This window comes from Acanthopagrus latus, chromosome 1 (assembly GCF_904848185.1).
Source record: "Acanthopagrus latus isolate v.2019 chromosome 1, fAcaLat1.1, whole genome shotgun sequence".
Lineage (NCBI taxonomy): Eukaryota > Metazoa > Chordata > Actinopteri > Spariformes > Sparidae > Acanthopagrus > Acanthopagrus latus.
In genome coordinates this window covers 27,659,311-27,680,170 of record NC_051039.1, presented here as the reverse complement: position 1 = coordinate 27,680,170, position 20,860 = coordinate 27,659,311, and the positions used below count along the sequence as shown (strand labels likewise).

Genomic DNA, 20,860 nt, shown 5'->3' with positions numbered 1-20,860 from the left:
GTGTATAGATCCACAGATTGGTAAGTAGTATTTTAAGGTGGAATGCATCTGCAAACTTGCATGGTTCTACTGTGTGACACAGGAAGTCTTGTCTCTGGAGATGACTGTTTTGTTCTTTACTCACAATCCCTGTTTCCACTGCATGTATACACACACACACACACACACACACACACACACACACACACACACACACACACACACACACACACACACACACTCACACACACACACACATATATATCCGCCTCCTCACCTCGTCAGTACAGTCAGCAGGAGGTTAGCTCCCTCTGCTTCAGTGTTTCATTGAAATCATGGGTGTAACTACCAATATATGACTTTTTAAAATCATTAATTTGGATCCCCATCAATACATCATCATGTTCACTCAGCGTTGTTTTCAGAGCGCTTTGTCAGAGCATTATTACTGAATCCGTCCCGCTCGTTTATTGAGATAAAACCTGAACCAATGAAACTCCAGTCCATGTTTTCACTGCTAGGGGCATCTTCTCGCATACTGCGCAAGTGCAGGCATGCACACACACGGTGTTGCTGAGTCTGGCCTACTCCTGTACCCGTGCTCATTGGAGAACTGGAATTAAGACAGCTATGCAATCACTCCACTGTAAAACAAGATTTCAGAGACTTTAAGGAAAATAAAACCATGCCACTCAGAGGAGGACTGGTCAAACTAAAACAAGTAGCAGATACACTGGCTGTAAGCACAGCAGAATGTGAAAGAGGATTTTCCCTTATGAACACTATAATTTCCCCTGTTCGGAATCAGCTTAAAATTCACAACCTGTCCTGCTTGATGTTTAGAAACCTAATGGGTCCACCATTAGAAATGTGGAACCCAGAAAAACACGTAAAGTAGTGGGTTATTACCCAGAGGTCCGCAGATCGTATAGGATGTAGGAAGAGACAGGAGGGGCAGAAACTTGAGCTCAATCCAATTTGGAAAGTTATAAATTAAATTGTCTGCTGATATGTGGTTTGATGTTTTGACATACAGATGTATGTGTGAGATGTAAATAACTATATGAATTGATGGTGAGGTGTAAACAATGCCAATAATTGATGTGTACGACATAGCAAATGCAGACAAGTACACAGATAGAAATTGCATTAGTAAAATGAGACATAAGTACAGTTTTCATTGACTAAAGCTAGACTAAAATGTCATCAGTTGTCGTCGACTAAAACTAGACAAAAATAGTCATGATGATTCTGACTAAAATAAGACTAAAATGCTCAGACTTTTAGTCGACTGAAACTTGACTAGACTGAAAAGAGTATAAACGTGACTAAAACTAATAAAAACTAAAATGACAGTTTTACACAAAGACTAGACTAAAACTAAAATTAAAACAGGCCGTCAAAAACAGCACTACTGACAGGTAACTCCAGGCGTGGTCGAGATGTGGCCTTCAATGGCGAAATTAAAAAGAATAATTAAAAAATATATAAAATCCCCCAAATCTTTATAAAACTAATGTTTTCCAACACTGATTACCACTAATTTCAGCAAAAGGGATCCCTTAGCAGAGACTGGTAGAGAGGGTCAGCACTGGGTTTGGGGTGGAACTGGACAGCCTGGAATCAGTAGTGGAGTCATCTCGATAAACAAGCCTGCAGACGTATCAGACGACAGACGATGAGTTCTGATATGGCAGAGAGGATGATGAAGGACAGGAACAAAGATATCCTGGATTACCCCTCTCATTATTTTTTCGGGCTGTCTATCCATCTGTACAGTACGTCCCTCTCTCTGCCCATCTTATTCATGTGAACATGATATCTTAAAAGGGGGGAACTGAGGGAATTTCTTCAAATCTGGCAGAAATGTTTATTGGTACTCAAGAATGATGTAACTCAACAATTCATATATCATTCACAAATGTCTAACAGAGAAAAATGATAAAGTGATATAATTTAATATCCAAACGGTCAACTTCACTGTGACATCATAATGTTCTGCAAAACATGTTCTGGTCATTACAGAGTCACTGCGATGGTGTGATAGCAACAACTTGCGAGGAGAAAAGTAGAAGTTGCGAGTCAGTGTTCTTCACAATGGCAGACATTGTGAAGAACGCTGAAATCAGCAAACTCCTTATATTCTGTTGTCATTATCAGCTGTATCTGTAATGTGTAGCGATAGATACATATAGTATAACACAGTGGTCCGACCTATACGTGTTACGGTTTGGGTTTTTGGGTTAGTTACTGGTTTTATTTTGTAACGTTCATCCTCACGTGTCACTTCCTGCCCTTTGTCTTGTTTTCCCTCCCATGGGATTGTCCTGATTATTTTCCGCTGTCCCTGATTAGCCTCATTCATATTTGCTCCATGTATTGTCCTCCTCTCTTGGTCTGTTTTTGTGGCCGTTTTCCCTGCTCACCTGTGTAACTACAGAATCAGGGAAGTTCAACTATATCTGTTAGCTTCCTGACATGGACTTGTTTCTTCGGCACAGTCTATGTGTTCTTGATGGGGTTCAAGTCAGCCATTCCAAAAACTCCATTTTAGCCACTTCTGATGTGTGGTAGAGCAGCAGATCAACTGGGAGAAAAACAGCCCCACAGCATAATACTACCAGCACCATGTTTGGCAGTAGAGATGGTGTTCTTGGAGTTAAAGGCCTCACCTTCTTTCCCAAACATATTGCTGCTTATTGCGGCCAAACAACTGAATCGTCCATGTGATCAGAGGAAAACTTCAGTTGAGCTTTAAGGTGCTGTGTCAGGAGTAAGGGCTTCTGTCGTGCATGGCAGCCTCTCAGCCCATGCTAATGCAAATAACAGGACTGTAGACTCAAACCTGTCTTCCAGCAGCTTTTAATTTGCTGAGACTTGCCTTTTGGTGTTTTTTTGAATGACTCTAGACCATCCTGACCAGTTTTCTCTCAGCAGCAGATGATAGTTTGCCGTTGTTCCCGATAGTGGCAATTACACAACTGTGCCATTCACTTTATACTTACAAACAGTTGTTTGTACAATTGATCTTGTAACTGCTTTAAAATGGCTTCAAGTGACTTTCCTAACTTATACCAGTTAGTAATGTGATCTTTCAGATCAATGCTGAGCTCCTTAGATTTACACATAGTAGTGTTGGTGGCAGAGTCTCATATGTGTGTCAAACAAGCCTAATTTAAATGGGCCGAAAAAAGCAATCGGCTGTTTTCAATCAGAATCACTCAGAAGAAGTTAAGAGGCTATGCTATTTGATTGAAAAATTGAAAATTTGATTCACACAACATTCTATAATCACCTAAAATGAAAATACTATATATTTTTGAGTCAGCAAATTTGGTCAGATTTTCAGAGGACCTATAATAAATTAATTATTGAACCAAACTTCATGAAAGCTTTTTGTAAAAAAAAGTAGTTTGTGTTCCACTCATTCCATCACAGAAAAGTAGTTGTAGAAATCACTGGAAATCAAGACTGCCATGATGTACAGCCTCAGCCACAGCCAAGCTACCAGCCCAGGCTTCTGTCACTATCCTGGACAAGCCCTCAGTTTTCCCTTTTTGTGCAACCTGCCTGGTCTACAAAGTGCTCCCACCAAGAAAGCAACAATCTCGGCCGCATTCTGGCTCCATTGTCAACTACCCAGCCAGCACTTGCCAGGTTTGCTCTGCTAATGGTGTGGCTGACACCCAGGTCGACACCAGCCAGTGGCCAGCTCGTTTGCTGCCAGCAACCCTTCATCGGCTCCCAGGCCACCAGCTCCCGGTCAACCTCCATCGGTTGTCCGGCCAAGACCCAGGAGGGTTTCCCAGCCAGCAGTCTGGCCTCAAGAGGGTTTCAGCCTTCACCTTCGCCGCCGGCCTCCAGTGGGTCCCGGCCCACGCCCTCGCCGCCGGCCTCCAGTGGATCCCGGCCCACGCCTTCGCCACTGGCCTCCAGAGGGTTTCGGCCCACGCTGCCGCCGCCGGCCTTTGGTGGGTTCCAGCCCACACTGCCTCCGCCGGCCTCCAGTGGGTTTCAGCCCCCCAGAGTGCCTTCGTCTTCGTCGCTGGCCTCCAGAGCACCTTCATCTTCATCGCCGGCCTCCAGAGCGCCCTCGCCATCGGCCTCCCGAGTGCCTCAGCCTTTGTCCTTGCCGCCGGCCCCCAGAGCATCTTCATTGTCGCCACAGCCCCCCAGAGCGCCTTCGTCATCGTTACAGACCTCCAGAGCGCCTTTGTCGTCACAGACCTCCAGAGCGCCTTTCTCGTCACCGTCGGCCTCCCGAGGGCCTCAGCCTTCGCCCTTGCCATCGACCTTCTGAAGGTCTCAACCTTCACCGCTGCCGTAACCCTTCTGTGGTTCTCGGTTTTGACCCTCCTCCTGACCCCCTCCACCCTCCTGGCTTCATTTTGACTCTGCACTTTGTCTGGCTGTTTTTCATTGCTACTTTGCCGTTTGTCCTATTTTGTCTGTTTTTGATTTTTTGCATTCAGCTCGCTTTTGTTTTTCCCTGATCTTGCCTCCTGTTTAACTGCGTTTGGGTCCTCCTCCTTTATCTGTAGTTTTCCCCTTTAAACCCGACCTGACAATGCAACACTGGATAAAAATAAATCTTGCGACATTGCAGAAGCTTATTGAAACAATGCCACAGTCAATGCCATAATCTTTTTTTTTGGTGGCAATTTTGTTTTAGCCAGGCAGTGTACTTGTAAGGATTACAAGTATATGTCAGACTTATATACTGTAAAGTCTATCTCTTAACCAATTCTCTCCATTCGCTGCTGTATGGCCTGAATTTTCCATCTGGCCAAGTAATAAGGTATTATCTTATCATCTTCACAATAAAGTGAAATATTTCATATTATAACATCTGTAAGGCAGATGTGGTCATTGTGATTTTTCACCTGATGCTAACGCAAAACTCCAGTTTTCAAGTCTCATCTCTCATTGTATCATTTATAACAGTACAAATGTCACTTAATTTTACAGAAAGTTTAACACAGAGGCTTACTGGTTAAATATAAATGGTGTGAGTTTCAAAAGGGCATTCAAGACTCCACCTCCACAGCAACAGCATAACATGGGTCAAATAGTGCAAGCTACCAAACAGAGCTTGCTGTCGGCAGTCACGGTAAGACCCCTGAGTCGTCTATCTGAAACTGATAGTTTATTTTGACTAATCATTCGCATTACATTTTTTTTCATTTTTTTAATCAGCTTAATGCTATCCAAATTCTGTTGATTTTTATTTTCAAAGTTTGCATTGTTTACATGATTCTGTCAACACCCTTATATAAATCTCTCATTGTTTAACCCTTTCATCCAGATGGCAAGGCTGTTGCTTTTCATGCTCCTGTGTTGGGCATGGAGTCCTCAATGTCTATCTACCAGTGTAAGCATCACTGGTACACCAGAGCAGTGTGAAAAGGCTCACTTTGTTCCTGGTTACAATCTGGGTGGAGAAGGCTTCGACATCGTTACTATGGAGCGGAAAGGTGCCTATGTCATCGACACTGAAACATGGAAACTTGACAATGGCACCTGCAAGCTGTATGGAAACACCTACATGAGTGGAGAGAAACAGAAGGTCCCAGTTGCGGTGGTGGACTGGAGAAGCTTCCCCAAGTGCAGTCTGAAGGTCTCCAGTGTAAGCTACGACTCGGTTGAATCTCTTGTCAATGATTCCACATCGTCCGTTTCCAATAATTGGAAACTTGGCCTTGAAATCCCTGTTGACCCCTCTGTCACTCTTGGGGTTGGTTTTGGAGGTTCCCACTCCAGAGACGCTCTCTTTGGCATGCAAAAGTCAAAAGGAGACCGCTACACCTTCTTTCGCCATTCCGTCTACTGTAACTTCTACCGGTGAGTATGAAGACAGATATCTGTGACATTTGACTAAAATGAGCCTGTGATAGACTGTAACTAATTTGTTTACTTCATGTGCTTCACAGTTACAGAATGGCAACCAAACCTCCACTGAGTCATGAGTTTGTATCAGCTGTGGACTCCCTTCCTTCATATGCACCTAATACCGCACAATCATATCGCAGTCTGATCGACACATATGGTACACATTTCATCACGCAAGTGACTCTAGGAGGAGAAATAAAAGCAATCACTTCTGTCAAAACCTGTCAGGCAACCATGAACGGACTGTCCGAGACAGAAGTCGGTGACTGTTTGTCAGTTGAGGCCTCAGCCAGCTTTGCAAGTACTGCAAGTATTAAGGCCATGTACGAACACTGTCAGAAAGAGAAGAAGAAGTTAGCCTCAGGCCAAAGTTTCAGCAGTACATTTAATGAGCGTTACACAGAGGTCACTGGCGGAAATATTAACAGTGCCGATATCCTTTTTGATGGGCAATCAAACCCCTCCGTCTATAACAGCTGGATCCGCTCTCTGAAAACCACTCCTGATGTGGTGCAATACAACCTAAATCCCCTGCACACCATCCTGCCAGGTGGTCATCCTGCTCAGGCTGGACTGAAGCGAGAGGTAGAGAAGTACATCAAGAAAAATGCTGTATTGAGAAAATGCTCAGAGACCTGTCAGATTGGGCACAGATCCAAAACAAGGGACCCTTGTGCTTGTGTTTGCAACAGCAATCAGAATATTGCATCTAACTGCTGTCCTGCTGGGAAAGGTCTGGCAACACTGAAGGTCTTCAAGCTTTATGCAAAGGATCTGTACGGTGATGAGTGGTCTCGGACTGATGGTTCAGTTCAGGTGACATATGATGGTCAGAGTAAGCGCACTGATATCATCAGTAACAGTGACAATCCTAGATGGTCACAGACATTTGAATTTGGACCGATCAAAATGAACATGGTAAACAGACTTCAGTTCAGTGTTTATGATGAGGATTCTTACTGGGACAGTGATCTGCTTGGTGAGTGTTCAGTTAAACTGCGTCAAGGAACAGTGAAGGACAGCTGCATGTTAAATCATGGCACCTTGTTTTTCTCCTACACAGTAGAGTGTGCACCAAGTCTCGGTGGTGACCAATGTCAAGAGTACATACCCACCCCTATGAGTCCCTCTTTGGCTGATGTCTTCTATACCAGAAATGGTGTCCTGGTGAGCAGGGTGCTGAACCAGTCAGTCAGTCAGTCAGTCAGGCCAAGATCAGCTGGTGATATGAGATAAATTGCCCATGAGGACTTGATTTGATGATGATCTTGAATGTAACTCACAGCATCTTTTGAACTTTGACTTTTATTGTGTGCCTTTTGTTTTGGTGGTGATGATGGTTTGATGGTGTTAATCCTCCTTTTCTTCTGGTTCTTTCTTGCTAATAAAGCATCGACAGAGACAACACGGGTGTCCGTCTGATTTTGTATATAATAGCAATACTGTATAATATTGTGGCTTATGTGTAAGACTGAAATACATACTAATGCAAATACAAATACATACAAATGCATAGGCATATCTTGAGGTCATTTACTGATGAAAATTGATCCCTATATGCAGTGTATAGCAATAAAAAAATGTCTTTTAGTTAGCACCGTATCATGATGAGTTTGTGTCTAAATGAAGTGCATGTGACAACAACAGGGATCAAAAAAATGGGTGAGAGAGTGAGAAATGGAAACTAAAAATAAAGGAAGAGAAACCCATTGAATTAAAGAGAGTGGGTAAAGAGAAGGGCTGAAACACTGCTGAAATCAAGACAAACAGTAAAAAATGTTGAGGGCCTTGTCATGCCACCACATGTAGACATTTATAAAAAATGTATAATTTATAAAAAAAAAAAAACAGTTGGTTAAAAATAGCCCAACCTTAACCCAACTATTGATCAATGCTTGGATAGAACTTGAGCTGGGTTGGGAAAAAAAAACAAAAAACAAAGTGAATATTGCATCTCTTAAACCATTACTGAAAATATTTTTCTATTTTCTTAAATTATTATCAACAATATTATTATCATAGTCTGTATTTGAACATGTAGCCTACTGTATTATGGATCTATGGATCTTAATATATCATGGCATTCTTAGGCAGAGAACTATTGTGGAAATAAAAACAAAGCTTTTCACGTTTCACACAAGCAGTTAGTATTTAGCAGTTAGCATTAGCAGGAATGCTAATTGTTACCCACTACCTGTGAGCAGCTAATGCAAACAGAGTCACATGAAACCTCATATCAGAAGCGCAGGGTTGCCTATTGATTATTAATGCTAGCTAAATTAGTTTTCTACTGTGTTTCGTTAGATCACCTCAAAGCTTGCAGATGCCTATTTGATGGTATTAGCACCTTAAATTAGGAAGTCAAAACCATCTGAAATAATGTGCAAGCACTGAATTGAATTTAACATGGTTTGACCACAACATCGTCACCTCACTGTGCTTTCGGAGGGTTGGGTGAGGTGTTGCTGTCAGCAGGCCTACTGTCTCTCTCTGCTGTGGTCCGCTGTGACCGAAAAAAAGGAAAGAGAGACACCAACTATTTCCGCCTGGGATTACATCGCCCCTTCATCAATGTAGTCACAGCACAGCATGCTCAGATGCCCAATAGATGATGCTTGGGTAGACATAGCTACATGTAGGAGCTTACTGGACAGCCATCATTAGCTAGCTGGAGCCTCTTGAGAAAAAAGAGCTAGCTAGTTAGCTGTTTAAGCAATGTCACAGAATAAAAGGCCCCCTACACATCTCAGACAGTACTTTTACAGTGAAACAGGCACCACATGAAATGAGTTAGTCTGCCCACTGTGTGTTAGGCAGCTGTGTGGCTGTGACACTGTTGGCAGGTCACATTTTCACCATGTGAATCCGTGTCTAAGTAGTTATGTCAAAATGTGGTCATGGAGACACTTTTTTGAGTGCTCTTTGAGCAATCTGTGAACCTGTGAACCTGTGAAGCTGATATTGTGAAGAACATGTCTGCCTCATCATTTGACAACACTTGGAAATGTCTTTGAGTTGCTTGGATGAAAACGAGTGTTGTTAGGATATCTGTGTGGGAGCCAGCAGCGGCCTGTAAATCTCTCACTGTCTGATTGTCCTATACTGTAAAAAGGTTTCCTATAATGGTTCAACCTGTGTTTATTTGCATGCATGTTTTCATAGGACAGATGCTATTATGTTTCCTGTAGTGTGTGTGTGTGTGTGTTTGTGTGTGTGTGTGTGTGTGTGTGTGTGTGTGTGTGTGTGTGTGTGTGTGTGTGTGTGTGTGTATTTACACAAGCACTGAGTCCTCTGAGGATCCCAGCCAATCACTTTGCCTCTATGTATCAGCACACCTGCTCTCTGTCTTATAAATAGACAGTGGATACATCAATTCCCTCGTGTCACACAGCTCAAGTTCACAAACATCTGTTTTGACAGCAGGGAGAAGACACACTCCACAAAGACAGACGATAGCTGACAGCTACACAGTCACGGCTGAGATGTGTGTATTGGGGGTTTGTATCAATATGGCCTAATATAAAGTTCAGATCTAACCAATCAGTTCACCATGGTATGGGCAGTACTGTCAACACATATCATGTACATGATTTAATAGAAATAGAAACTAATAATAACACATCTTCTTTGGAAATGTTTTTATTTTTTGTATTTTTTTTCTGAAATCCTTTCATTAAAAAAATAATACTGATTTAGCTGTTCTTGGGCATCCATCCATCCATCCATCCATCCATCCATCCATTACCTGTAACCCTTTGCAAGGATGTGGGGGGGCTGGAATGGATCCCAGATGACATTTGATCGAACAGCAGGATTGGCTTTGCCTGGTACAAGCCGCCAGTTTATCATATATAGAGACAAACACCCATTTACACTCACACCTACTGACGATTTAGAGTGACCTTTCACCCTAACCCGGATGTCTTTGGACTGAGTGAGGACGCCGGGGTATCAGGAGTGAACCCAGGCAGGCTCAGGCAGAACATGCAACTCTGCACAGAGGAGCTCAGGTCACAATAGTCAGGTCACAAACCCACTGTGCTCCTGGGCTGCCCTGTTGTGTTCCTGTTGTGTTCCTGTTCATGGGCACATGAACATTAAAGTCTAACTCAGAAGTCTTAAGATTTGTGTCTCACGTCCCTGGTCATTTTTGCATGGAATCAGTGCCCCTCTGTGGTAACAATACGAACTGCAACTGTCCAGTAGTCCCAGTATATTTACTGTACATGCCTGCAATATGGCACCATCATCAGCAGTAGGTGAACAACTTAGATACAGTCTGTATTCAGTCTATTACGCTTCATGGGCAGAATTCTGTATCCCCCTGTAAACTCTACCCCCATTATAACGGACATATCACTAATGGTACTGTTTTGTGTAATACACAGAGAGGTGGAGGAAGTCCTCAGATTTACTGACAAAAAAATAGTAAAACTTAAGCGTGAAAATAATTCTTTCAGAAGATTAATCAATGAATTAATAATTTACTATAACTTTACTGTTGATGATTTACATAGTAGCAGGATTTCATCATTATTGCTGGTTAAGTCTGATGAAGGGAGGGATCCAGGATTTTTTTGGCCAACATTTGTCATTTTCGTCAGTTTCTCAGGGACTACTCCATGGATGTGGATGAAACAGCATAATTTGCTGGTATTTATGAGTACAATTTAATGCAGATCCTAATGACACTCTGGATAGCAGATTAAAATATGCAGAGGTTGATACTGGTGTAGGTTTGATTGAAATAAAGGGGACTGTTGGAACGCCTGTACTGTATTATGTAATATGTATATTTTTCATTCTATCCATCCATCCATCTATATCCGTTTTGTAAAGTGTTACCATATGTGTTTCCTCATGGCGCCTGTTAAGAATAATGTGGGTCTTGCTGAAAAGTTTTTATTTTTATATATTTCCACAGAGTAACCCTAACCCTGAAAACCACTGAATTATTAATGTCTATATGAAGGCAACCTACACCATTGAAGCTTATATTGTTTATACAATAATAATGACATTTTAATGTTCTGTGGGTGAAGCTCTATTAAAATCAATATATAGAGACCTTTGAAAAGGTTGTAAATAAAACCCAATTTGAAATCTCTCAAATCAGCAAAAAATAAAAATAAAAAAATTGTAATGATCTTTTTATTAGGAAGTTTCATATCACTTGACAAGTACAAATGGATTTACAATTGCTAGCATCAAAATTGTACAGAAACAAGGGTTTTGTGTCAATAATTTCTTGCTCCATTGTATGTAAATCAGCAAAATTGACTTTTTGCTTCTAATGTTTGACAAACAGGGCATCAGGGCATTTTTTAGAGGAAGGAGCAATTGTATAGTAAAAATGAAGCACTCTGATGGGACACTACTGTCATGATCTGGATTTTGCGATGCCTGATTGGCATGGAGCTGCTGACTCTCTCACACACTTGCAGTGCTTTTGGTTCAATCAGCTCCAGCATAAGAACCCTGCTTTTTAGCTCGCTTGCTGCCAGATTATTTTGTCAATCAGACAGTATGTGGGCCTTGAGTACCAGTCGTTTTTCTTGAGCATCTTCTTTCCAGTGTTTTTGATTAAAAAAAAATCTAATTTTGCCCCCTCTTCCTGCCTGTTATATGAGAAGACCTTCTCTGGAAGCAGGTCTTGCTGCACCACAGCCCACACATCTGAGCCTCTGTGTCCTCCACCTGTGCCACTGTGAGACTTCTCCTCCACATCAGCAGAGTCATTCTCGGAGCCTCAGCATGCCTTCATTATTACACCTTCCACCATGTGATTCAATAAATACCCTTTAAACCTTCCTCAAGTCTCGCTTCTGGGTCCTGCTAACATCTGCTGGTGAGCATAACAACTACATGGATCAATCCAACAAACTCACAGATATCAAAGTTTGCTTCTTTATTTATTTTTTTTCATTTTTTTCATTTTCTTTTTGTTCATCATTACATTTAAAATTCAATTCCCTTCAGTGCAGACAGAGAGCAGTTCCATCACATGACAAAGGAAGTCCTGTGTGCACCTCTAGAGATGATTATCATTGATTTTTAATTGACAGTTGCAATGTTTAAGTGCTGTAACTGCTATCATCATGTGTGACAGTTGTTAAACCACAGGGTATTTACTGTAAGGTTCCCTCTCATGTTTTATTGTCACACACAGAATCCCAATGGATGCAATTACATTTTCTTGAATGCAAAAAGAAGACTCTTTAATGTAATGGTATAAAGAGATCTCCATACGATAATCTAAATAAGTGAACAGCAATAACATGTTTATTCATATGACAAGAGATCTACAGCCAGCCCAACAGCTGGACTTTCAATTCTCTTACTTTACTAGCCAAAACCACACCACAGATACTGATGATTATAGTTTTTACAAAGTGAAGTGGATATAGGAATAAGGAACACTGACAGTGGTTCAGGCTGGTTGTTGAGCCAAAAGAGAAGGGGCATTCCAGACAAACCTGGACAAATCGAAAATTGTATACATCAAGGCCCGGCATGCCTAGGTATAAAATGAGCTAGGTTTGGATCACGATGGCTGCAGCCTGACGAATAACGCATAAATGACACTTAAATATTCAAATACTCAAAACCACATCCGAGTAAGTGGACCCCAGAAAGTGAATATCACATAAAAAAGCAGCTTTTTTCCCCTGCGTTTTTGTTTGATATTTCTGAGCTTTCACACTATATGAAGAAATCAACCAACAAACTGAAACACACTGGAAGGAGCATGGATCTATGATGAGACCCAAAATTTGACGGTTGGATATACTAACCAAGCACTATGACTGTATCCCAATTCAGGGGCTGCATCCTTCAAAGGCCAATTATGTCACAAGGCCGCATGAAAAATTTATTTTTCAAATGTTTAAATGAATACAGTGGAAATTGTCCCAACAATATTAAAATCCTGATTAAAAGAGTCCCAAAGAATTATTAAAAACCTGCAGGCCACTGTAGCAGAGACAGGATGTTAAAGAAACCTGGTACACCACCGTCCTGGCTGTGCAAGTCTTCTCTCTCCCCATTTGGTTCACCACAGTTCTTGTTCAGCAGATCTCTTCACGCCATTGCTTCTTTTCCCCTCTTCTTCCTCCACCTCCTCCATTTCTTCTCTCTTGCCTCAATTTCTTCACTGTCAGTTTGTGCTACTCTCCTTGTCTTAAACCTTTCTGCCAGGTGCTTGGTCCCACCCATCGGCCCCATGCCATTGGTGGTTGCCAGCGCCTGTAACACACTCACAGATCTCCAGGTGTAGGTTATCGAGCAATCAAGTGAAGGAAGGGGGAGTGCAGACATCAAGCAGTGACAGACAAACCAATTAATTAAACCATGCAATACAAACAACCTCATGCAAACTAAATAACAACACAGCACATAACACTATAAAATACAGAAGTCACTTCACAGTGAAGTCACAGTCACTTCCACCTCTTGACACGTACAACACATGCAGTATTTTCAGTCTGATTATTGTGACATTGCTGAGCTCTGTGATGCAGAGTTCAGCAATTTTATTTCAGTCGAGTGAAGAATGAGGGCGCTAGAGTGAGGGACAGAAAAGTTACCTTCTGCTCTCCTCCAGAAATGTAGGCTCAAAATTAACATTGCGGCTTATGGGGGAGCTGCTGGAGTGCTTGTTGATCTGGGGCTTCAACAGCCAGAAGTCCTACATTTGAAACAAGACCATCAGCTGAAAGCCAACAAGATTTCCTACATTTCTATGCATGTATGATAACAACAGTGCACACAGTTGCCTGACTTTTGTCAGGATAGTTTGGACCATGTCATACTGAGTGGAGTGCAAGTCAGTGGCCATATGTTCTACTGTTGACAGAGCAGAGGATACCTGGTTCAAAGTGGCTGCAGTAACTCCAGACACTGTGCTGAGTCTCCTGGATGGCACGTTTTAGAAGGGGCACTGAGGAAGCACCCAGAAGCCCTGAAGGACTCAGGGGACATCGCTGATCACCACCTCTCATGGACAGAAAAGTCCCTCATGCTCTCTCATGAACTTTAATATGTAAAACCACTGTAATGTAAAGGTCCACTTTTATGAAGGGTTAGGGTTAGAAGGTGAGTGTTGTGTCAGTGGGAGTAATGGGGGAACAGTGAGAACAAGTAATTCATCCGTGGTAAAGTTTTCATTTTAACTGTTGCGATACATCCAGTACATCCAGCGTTTGAAATCATCTTCTATAATTTCGGCAGAGGGGTGTAATTTTTACATGGCTCCCGAGTTTTATCCATTTGGTTCCTGGTGCCTACATTACCCACAATGCAACGCAGCCCCTGATTTTAACAAGACCAGAGTTCCCCTTTAAGAAGACAGAAATATGATTGTGAAGAGTGCACCTGTAGGGGGCAGCAGCATGTCCCTCTGACAGGACCGCTGAGTGGAGGAGGGAGCTGCTGTTAACCAAAACAATCGATGCCAAGTGTGTGAGTGGGAAATCTGTCTCGTAATCGCTGAAATGTCTTTCACTTTCTGTGCTTCCCCGACATGTCTAACATACATTTAGGCTAAAGATCTATTTCGTTCGTTTTTGAGAAATGAAAAGCTGGGGGAGAAAACAAAACACGTGTCAAAACAAGTTCCATCATGTATATGTGCCTGGAGGAAACAGGCCACGCTGGTGTCTGCCCGTCATTTGGTGAACTCTCCTCCCTCAGACTCCAATCATCACATGCTGCCAAACGAAAGGTCAGACTCCCTCTCCCCTCTTTTTATCCACGCTGCTCAACGCAGTGAAACGCTTTCAAAGGAACCTGTGGGCGGAAATGTTCAACTGAAGCATCCAAACATGCCTTCACTTTGGGAGAAAAACGGACAAATCTGCGCCTGAAGACAGGTTTCTTGAAACAGCGTTTGACGCACAGCGCGTTTTTTATTTTACTTTTGCGCGTTTGCTTCCAACGAATATACTGTGAACGACGAGTCAATGGAGTCATCGCTGGAGTTTTCCAGCTCTCTGGGCAGCGTGTCCTCCCTGATAACCCGCCACAGGACATTTAAAGTGCTGGTGATAGGAGACTCCGGGGTGGGGAAGACCTGCCTCACACACCGACTCTGCGCCGGAGAGTTTCCCCGCAGAGTGGAGGCCACCATCGGCGTGGACTTCCGCGACAGACTGCTGGATATCGATGGAGAGAAAATCAAGGTAAGTGGTGTCTAAGTTTTTCCATCGCTCAAAACAAAAGTGAAACAGTGGATAGTTGAACAGGCTGATTGGGCGCAGGACTGTGCCACAAAGCTGTTTTTACGCACAGTGGAGGAACTTCCAGTCGGTGCTTTTGTTTGCAAATATCAACAACCTGTCAGCTAATGAGGTTATCCACAGACTTATGACTTTTCTAAGTCATATGTTAATCACTTTTACAAATTTGTAACGAATTGACCCTCTCAGCCTGAACAAACTATGTAAGCTCTGAATATTCCTACAGGCTCTGTTATTAATGTCCTGTCCTGCAGCGTGACCCTGCTGAATCCCCGCTCAGTTATTTGTCCCGGACAGAATGTGAGAATCCTCTGGATGGCAGAAAGTCAGCAGACCTGCCTGTGTTTTGCAGAACTAATGCAGCCTGTAAAGCACTGTGGAGATGACATGCTTGATTTTAGTTGCACGTCATCTGTTCACTTCAAGAGCCTGGTAGATTCCCCCTGCTTCTGCTTTGATTTGAATCCTGCATCTGATGTGATACTGTACTGTAGGTTTAGTTTAAACCCTGCTGTGTAAAGACAATAAGGGACTCCATTTGATGCTTCTATGGTTAAAACTCTGGGTGTTATGTGGTGGCAGCTGTTTCCTGAGTGTTTTGAAATAGTGGCCACATGACACATGAAGTGTCTGTCAGTGGTGACTGAGGATTTGTTCATAACAGCAGGCTAGAGGAGGTTTCAAGCTTTGTTTCCTCCACATTAATTAAATTGATAAGGTAATTGGGCAAGCCTGTGTGTATTTTGTTCAGAGTAAATGTAGGCCTATGGTTTACGAAACATGTGACGTTCCTAAAATATAAATGGATGCTAATGGAAATGGCAAAAGTATAAGCAGTTTGCAGGATGTTTTTTCTTTATGCACAGTTACTTATCATTTTATCAGAGCTGTTTATAAGAGTTGTATTTCTCAGACCTAAAGTCTTGGACAAGTCTACACACAGCAACCAAAAGACTGAACACAATGACAAATCTAAGGACAAGTTTAAAGACAGCAAAGACAAGTCTAAAGACAGCAAAGACAAGTCTAAAGACAGCAAAGAGAAGTCTAAAGACAACAAAGACAAGTCTAAAGACAGCAAAGACAAGTCTAAAGACAGCAAAGACAAGTCTAAAGACAGCAAAGACAAGTCTAAAGACAAGAAAGACAAGTCTAAAGACAGCAAAGACAAGTCTAAAGACAGCAAAGACAAGTCTTAAGACAACAAAGACAAATCTAAAGACAACAAAGACAAGTCTAAAGACAAGTCTAAAGACAGCAAAGACAAGTCTAAAGACAACAAAGACAAGTCTAAAGACAAGTCTAAAGACAGCAAAGACAAGTCTAAAGACAGCAAAGACAAGTCTAAAGACAGCAAAGACAAGTCTAAAGACAAGAAAGACAAGTCTTAAGACAAGAAAGACAAATCTAAAGACAACAAAGACAAGTCTTAAGACAACAAAGACAAGTCTAAAGACAGCAAAGACAAATCTAAAGACAAGAAAGACAAGTCTTAAGACAAGAAAGACAAGTCTTAAGACAACAAAGACAAGTCTAAAGACAGCAAAGACAAGTCTTAAGACAACAAAGACAAGTCTAAAGACAGCAAAGACAAGTCTTAAGACAACAAAGACAAGTCTAAAGACAGCAAAGACAAGTCTTAAGACAACAAAGACAAATCTAAAGACAACAAAGACAAATCTAAAGACAACAAAGACAAGTCTTAAGACAACAAAGACAAGTCTTAAGACAGCAAAGACAAGTCTAAAGACAGCAAAGACAAGTCTTAAGACAACAAAGACAAATCTAAAGACAACAAAGACAAGTCTTAAGACAACAAAGACAAGTCTTAAGACAGCAAAGACAAGTCTAAAGACAGCAAAGACACGTCTTAAGACAACAAAGACAAATCTAAAGACAACAAAGACAAGCGTTAAGACAGCAAAGACAAGTCTAAAGACAGCAAAGACAAGTCTAAAGACAGCAAAGACAAGTCTTAAGACAACAAAGACAAGTCTAAAGACAGCAAAGACAAGTCTTAAGACAGCAAAGACAAGTCTTAAGACAGCAAAGACAAGTCTAAAGACAGCAAAGACAAGTCTAAAGACAGCAAAGACAAGTCTTAAGACAGGTCTCAGCTCAAACCAAATTTCAGGTGAATAAATCCAAGTCGGTAGTTGATAAAAAACGTTTTGAGACAAGTCTCAAATTCAAGCTATGTTTTGGATCAGTTGAGTCAAGCCTCATGTCCCTTGGTTCAGCTCCAAATCCATTCTTCATAAGCAAATTCAAATTCTTTCCCAGGCCTTGCCAGGAGGGCTGAAAATTTGAATAACTCTGCGTGTCAAGACTGTGTTTTATGCAAAGCGAAGGTCTTGTAATCAGATACTCGAGGCGTGTGGCCATGTGGCTCATCAGTTAATCCATTTTTTTGTTTGTGTTAGTGCATTATGTTTCTGATATTTTTCATGTTTACGTTGTGTTAAATGTATCTGTAATTTTAGAGAGAGTCACGTGGTTTATCATTGTTGTGAGTGACATTTGGAAGTTTATTTTCTTCTTCACACTGTGACAGGCGAGCAGAGAGGTCGGACTGTAAGATCAGTGTGTTTATTCCTTTTCTTTGTTCCTTCTCAGAGATGACTCACTGCATGTTTTTCAGCCTGGTTTGGGTTATTTCAACACATTTTCCTCTTCTGGCCTTCCTACATATTCATTTCCTCTTTTTCACTTTTTCATCTTGGCCACCTCCCCCTGAACACTGGTGGCCATTGAAAAGAGCCTACATGCCAGTCTCTCATTTTCCCACCTCTTCTGCTCCCTTATCACCAGCTCCAGCTGTGGGACACAGCGGGACAGGAGCGTTTCCGAAAGTCCATGGTGCAACACTACTACCGTAACGTCCACGCTGTGCTCTTTATATATGACGTCACCTGCCCTGCCAGCTTCAGCGGCCTGGCTTCCTGGATAGAAGAGTGCCGGCAGAACTCCCTCGGTCAGGATATCCCCAGGTAACTAAATCACCTCCCTATGTGCTGCTACTTACTAAAATACCACAAGGCTTTGGTTTAATAACGAACCCTTCCAATTCAGTCAGTACCTTCCCTCATGTGTTGCTTTCTGCTGCTGATACCCCTCCCAGGTTCCTGGTGGGGAATAAGAGTGACCTCCGTGACCCCCGCAGGGTTGAGGGCCAGGTGAGCCAGGAGCAGGCCATTAGCTTCGCCAAAGCCCACAACATGATGTTTTTCGAGACGTCCGCCAAGAACCCTCCAAACAAATGCGTGAGCGGTCGACGAAGAGATGGGGAGGTGTCGTATCAGCAGGATAAGGTGGAGGACATTGTTGCTGCTGTCGGCGCCAAACTGAGGAGACAGAAGAGACCTTCAGCAGCAAACGCCCTGGTGCACAACGGCTCCTTCAAAATCCCGAACAAGAAGAGACCAGACAAGGAGATGTGGATCTGCTGCTGAGAGAATGATGGAACTGTTTCAGGTGGAAGAATGTGAATTTTTGGTGTGTGTGTGTGTGTGTGCGCGCGCGTGTGCGTGTGCGTGTGTGTGTGAGAGAGGGAGGGAGTAAGAGAATGACCATACCGTGTATTACATTCATTGTTGACCAAAGCCCAAAAATGCAAACCTTTTACATTTGAAATAAAGTTGCTGTTGCTCCCACAGAACTTTACTATTTATACTCTTAAAAAAGTGTGTTTATTTGTGATATTACTGTTTACAATACCTGCACAATAAAAGACTGTGAACGTAAAACATCATTTGGTGGCAGTTCTGATCCAAGTGACCTTACTGGGGCAGTGACTGTCTTTATTTTCAGCATGCGGGGTCTCAGTGGGAGCAGCTGTAACTGTGACTGTGCTCATAGTGGTTTAAGTTCCTTGAAAGATGGACTTCTTCCATATTATATATAAAAATCTGTTCCTCTGTCAGGACTGTAACTTTAATGTTGGTCATCAGACAATGTAAGTTACACAGACTCCAGTGTGAAATGAAAATAGCAAAAGTTTTTGCAGTTTGCAGCTTGAGTACTTAGTGGACCGCAGTGTTTAACCTGCATCAGGTAGACGCTCATGATGTCTCGGTAAAAATGGGGCTGTAAAGGGTAGCTCCGCTGATTGTGCACATTAAATTGTGTTTACAGGTCTTAGGGTGTACTACTGCATATGTGACGAAAATATTTTGTGGCTCCAGAGCAAGCTGCATGTAATCTGATAAATTGAGTCCGCTGATTACTGGCTGAGTTGCATTGTTGGTAATGTAGGAGCCAGGTTGGAAAAGCAGTTCACTGGTGTAGCATTGCAGTCCTATAACACTGCTCCAGTCATTATGGACAATTTTAAAAAGTGATTAAAATTGATAAAGCAGAACCAGACTGTATTGTTTCACATCTTTCTGTCTCTCCAATTATGTTGCCTCCATTACCCACAATGCAAATCAGCCATTTAGTGACATCACTGGAGGCAATTTATCAGATACCATGTGGCTTTATACTACGTTCTGTGTAAACATACTTACCCTTTAAAGCCACTATTACCCTTTTTTTCACCAACATAGAATTGGTTTCACTCCAATTTTCTCATTTTGAACCTCTTAGAATATAAAAGGCTACAACGAAATAAACTGGTTTAAAAAGTTTTTAGCTGAAACTGAAAAATGGCAGGTTTCCCTTGACCAAAGTAGATGTGTCATAGTCTACAGTTCATTGCACAACGCTCTGTATTGACAACACACTGTTGATCACAGTGCTTCCCCTCAGAGCTGGCTGGTTCCTGAGTTGGTTCTCTTAACACACATTTGACAAAATGAGAGGTAGCAGAGCTCTTAGTTAAGGGACACAGGATAAGAACTGAAAATGTGTCCTTCATCTCACTTTGACTTCTATATGTGGACTAAAAACAAAAAACAAAAAAAAACTTTTAGAAAATTTTAATTAATGCAACTTTTTGCTCACTTTGAAAAGATTGTCTCTGTCCTGATTCACTTTATGTTGCTCTGTATTTAAGCAACTTTAATACACTGGTGTTATGATCTGATACATTCTAATCCTGAATGTTCAAGGTTTCCCACCACAGGACTGTGTCCAGATGGACAAAACATTGCAGCAGTCACGCAGATGTCTTGTGCAGCAGATGTGTGGGTGCTGGAAAGTGAATCACATGTGGATCGTGAGTTTGTGTCCAATCGATGATTCAGAGGCCATCACATCACATGCTCCTGCTCATTGGTGTAGACAATCCTGAAACACAAGGGAGGCACGGGCAGCTGAGTGTGTTTGTACATGCAGGCGTCACATTGATGCAACATTCAACAACAGAGTGATAGGTGTCTTTGACTCACAAGAGACAATAACTGGGGGAGACAAGACGAGAGAAGTCCAGCAGCAGTTCTCTTGCCATAAAAACAAAATAAAAATCAAAAGCACTGTAAGTAGCCTCGTAATACCTTAAGCTTATGTTTGGATATCTGACAATACTGTAACACTGAAATGTCCTCCAGTACTTCAGAGATAGGCTACTTAAAGAGGCATTCCAACAATTCTACACATCAAGATGAAGTTACTTATCAAGGAAACACATGGCTCAGCGTGGGAAGAGAGGGTGTGTGTGTGTGAAGCAGCTCCAGGTGATGTCATCAGAGTCTCTACAGTCTGGGCGTCACAGCCTTTGAACAGAGAGCCTTACTTTACCAGACTTACTAACTGGGTGCCTGGACTACACATGTAATTATGTTAATTTCTCTCATGTTTGATCACGATGAATCCTG

At 42.1% G+C, this 20,860-nt stretch overlaps 2 protein-coding genes across 2 annotated transcripts; both read left to right on the top strand.

Annotated features, from left to right (window-relative positions):
* Positions 1-5,029: 5,029 nt before the first annotated feature.
* Positions 5,030-7,260, top strand: LOC119026049 (perforin-1-like). Its single transcript, XM_037110141.1, has 3 exons — positions 5,030-5,089; positions 5,285-5,820; positions 5,910-7,260. Exons 1-3 carry the CDS (start codon positions 5,039-5,041, stop codon positions 7,102-7,104), a joined length of 1,782 nt encoding a protein of 593 aa, XP_036966036.1. The 5' UTR covers positions 5,030-5,038; the 3' UTR covers positions 7,105-7,260.
* Positions 7,261-14,231: 6,971 nt separating this feature from the next.
* Positions 14,232-18,855, top strand: LOC119026064 (ras-related protein Rab-33B-like). The gene is made up of 3 exons (XM_037110162.1): positions 14,232-15,047; positions 17,916-18,094; positions 18,226-18,855. Exons 1-3 carry the CDS (start codon positions 14,829-14,831, stop codon positions 18,554-18,556), a joined length of 729 nt encoding a protein of 242 aa, XP_036966057.1. The 5' UTR covers positions 14,232-14,828; the 3' UTR covers positions 18,557-18,855.
* The last annotated feature ends 2,005 nt before the right edge of the window (positions 18,856-20,860 follow it).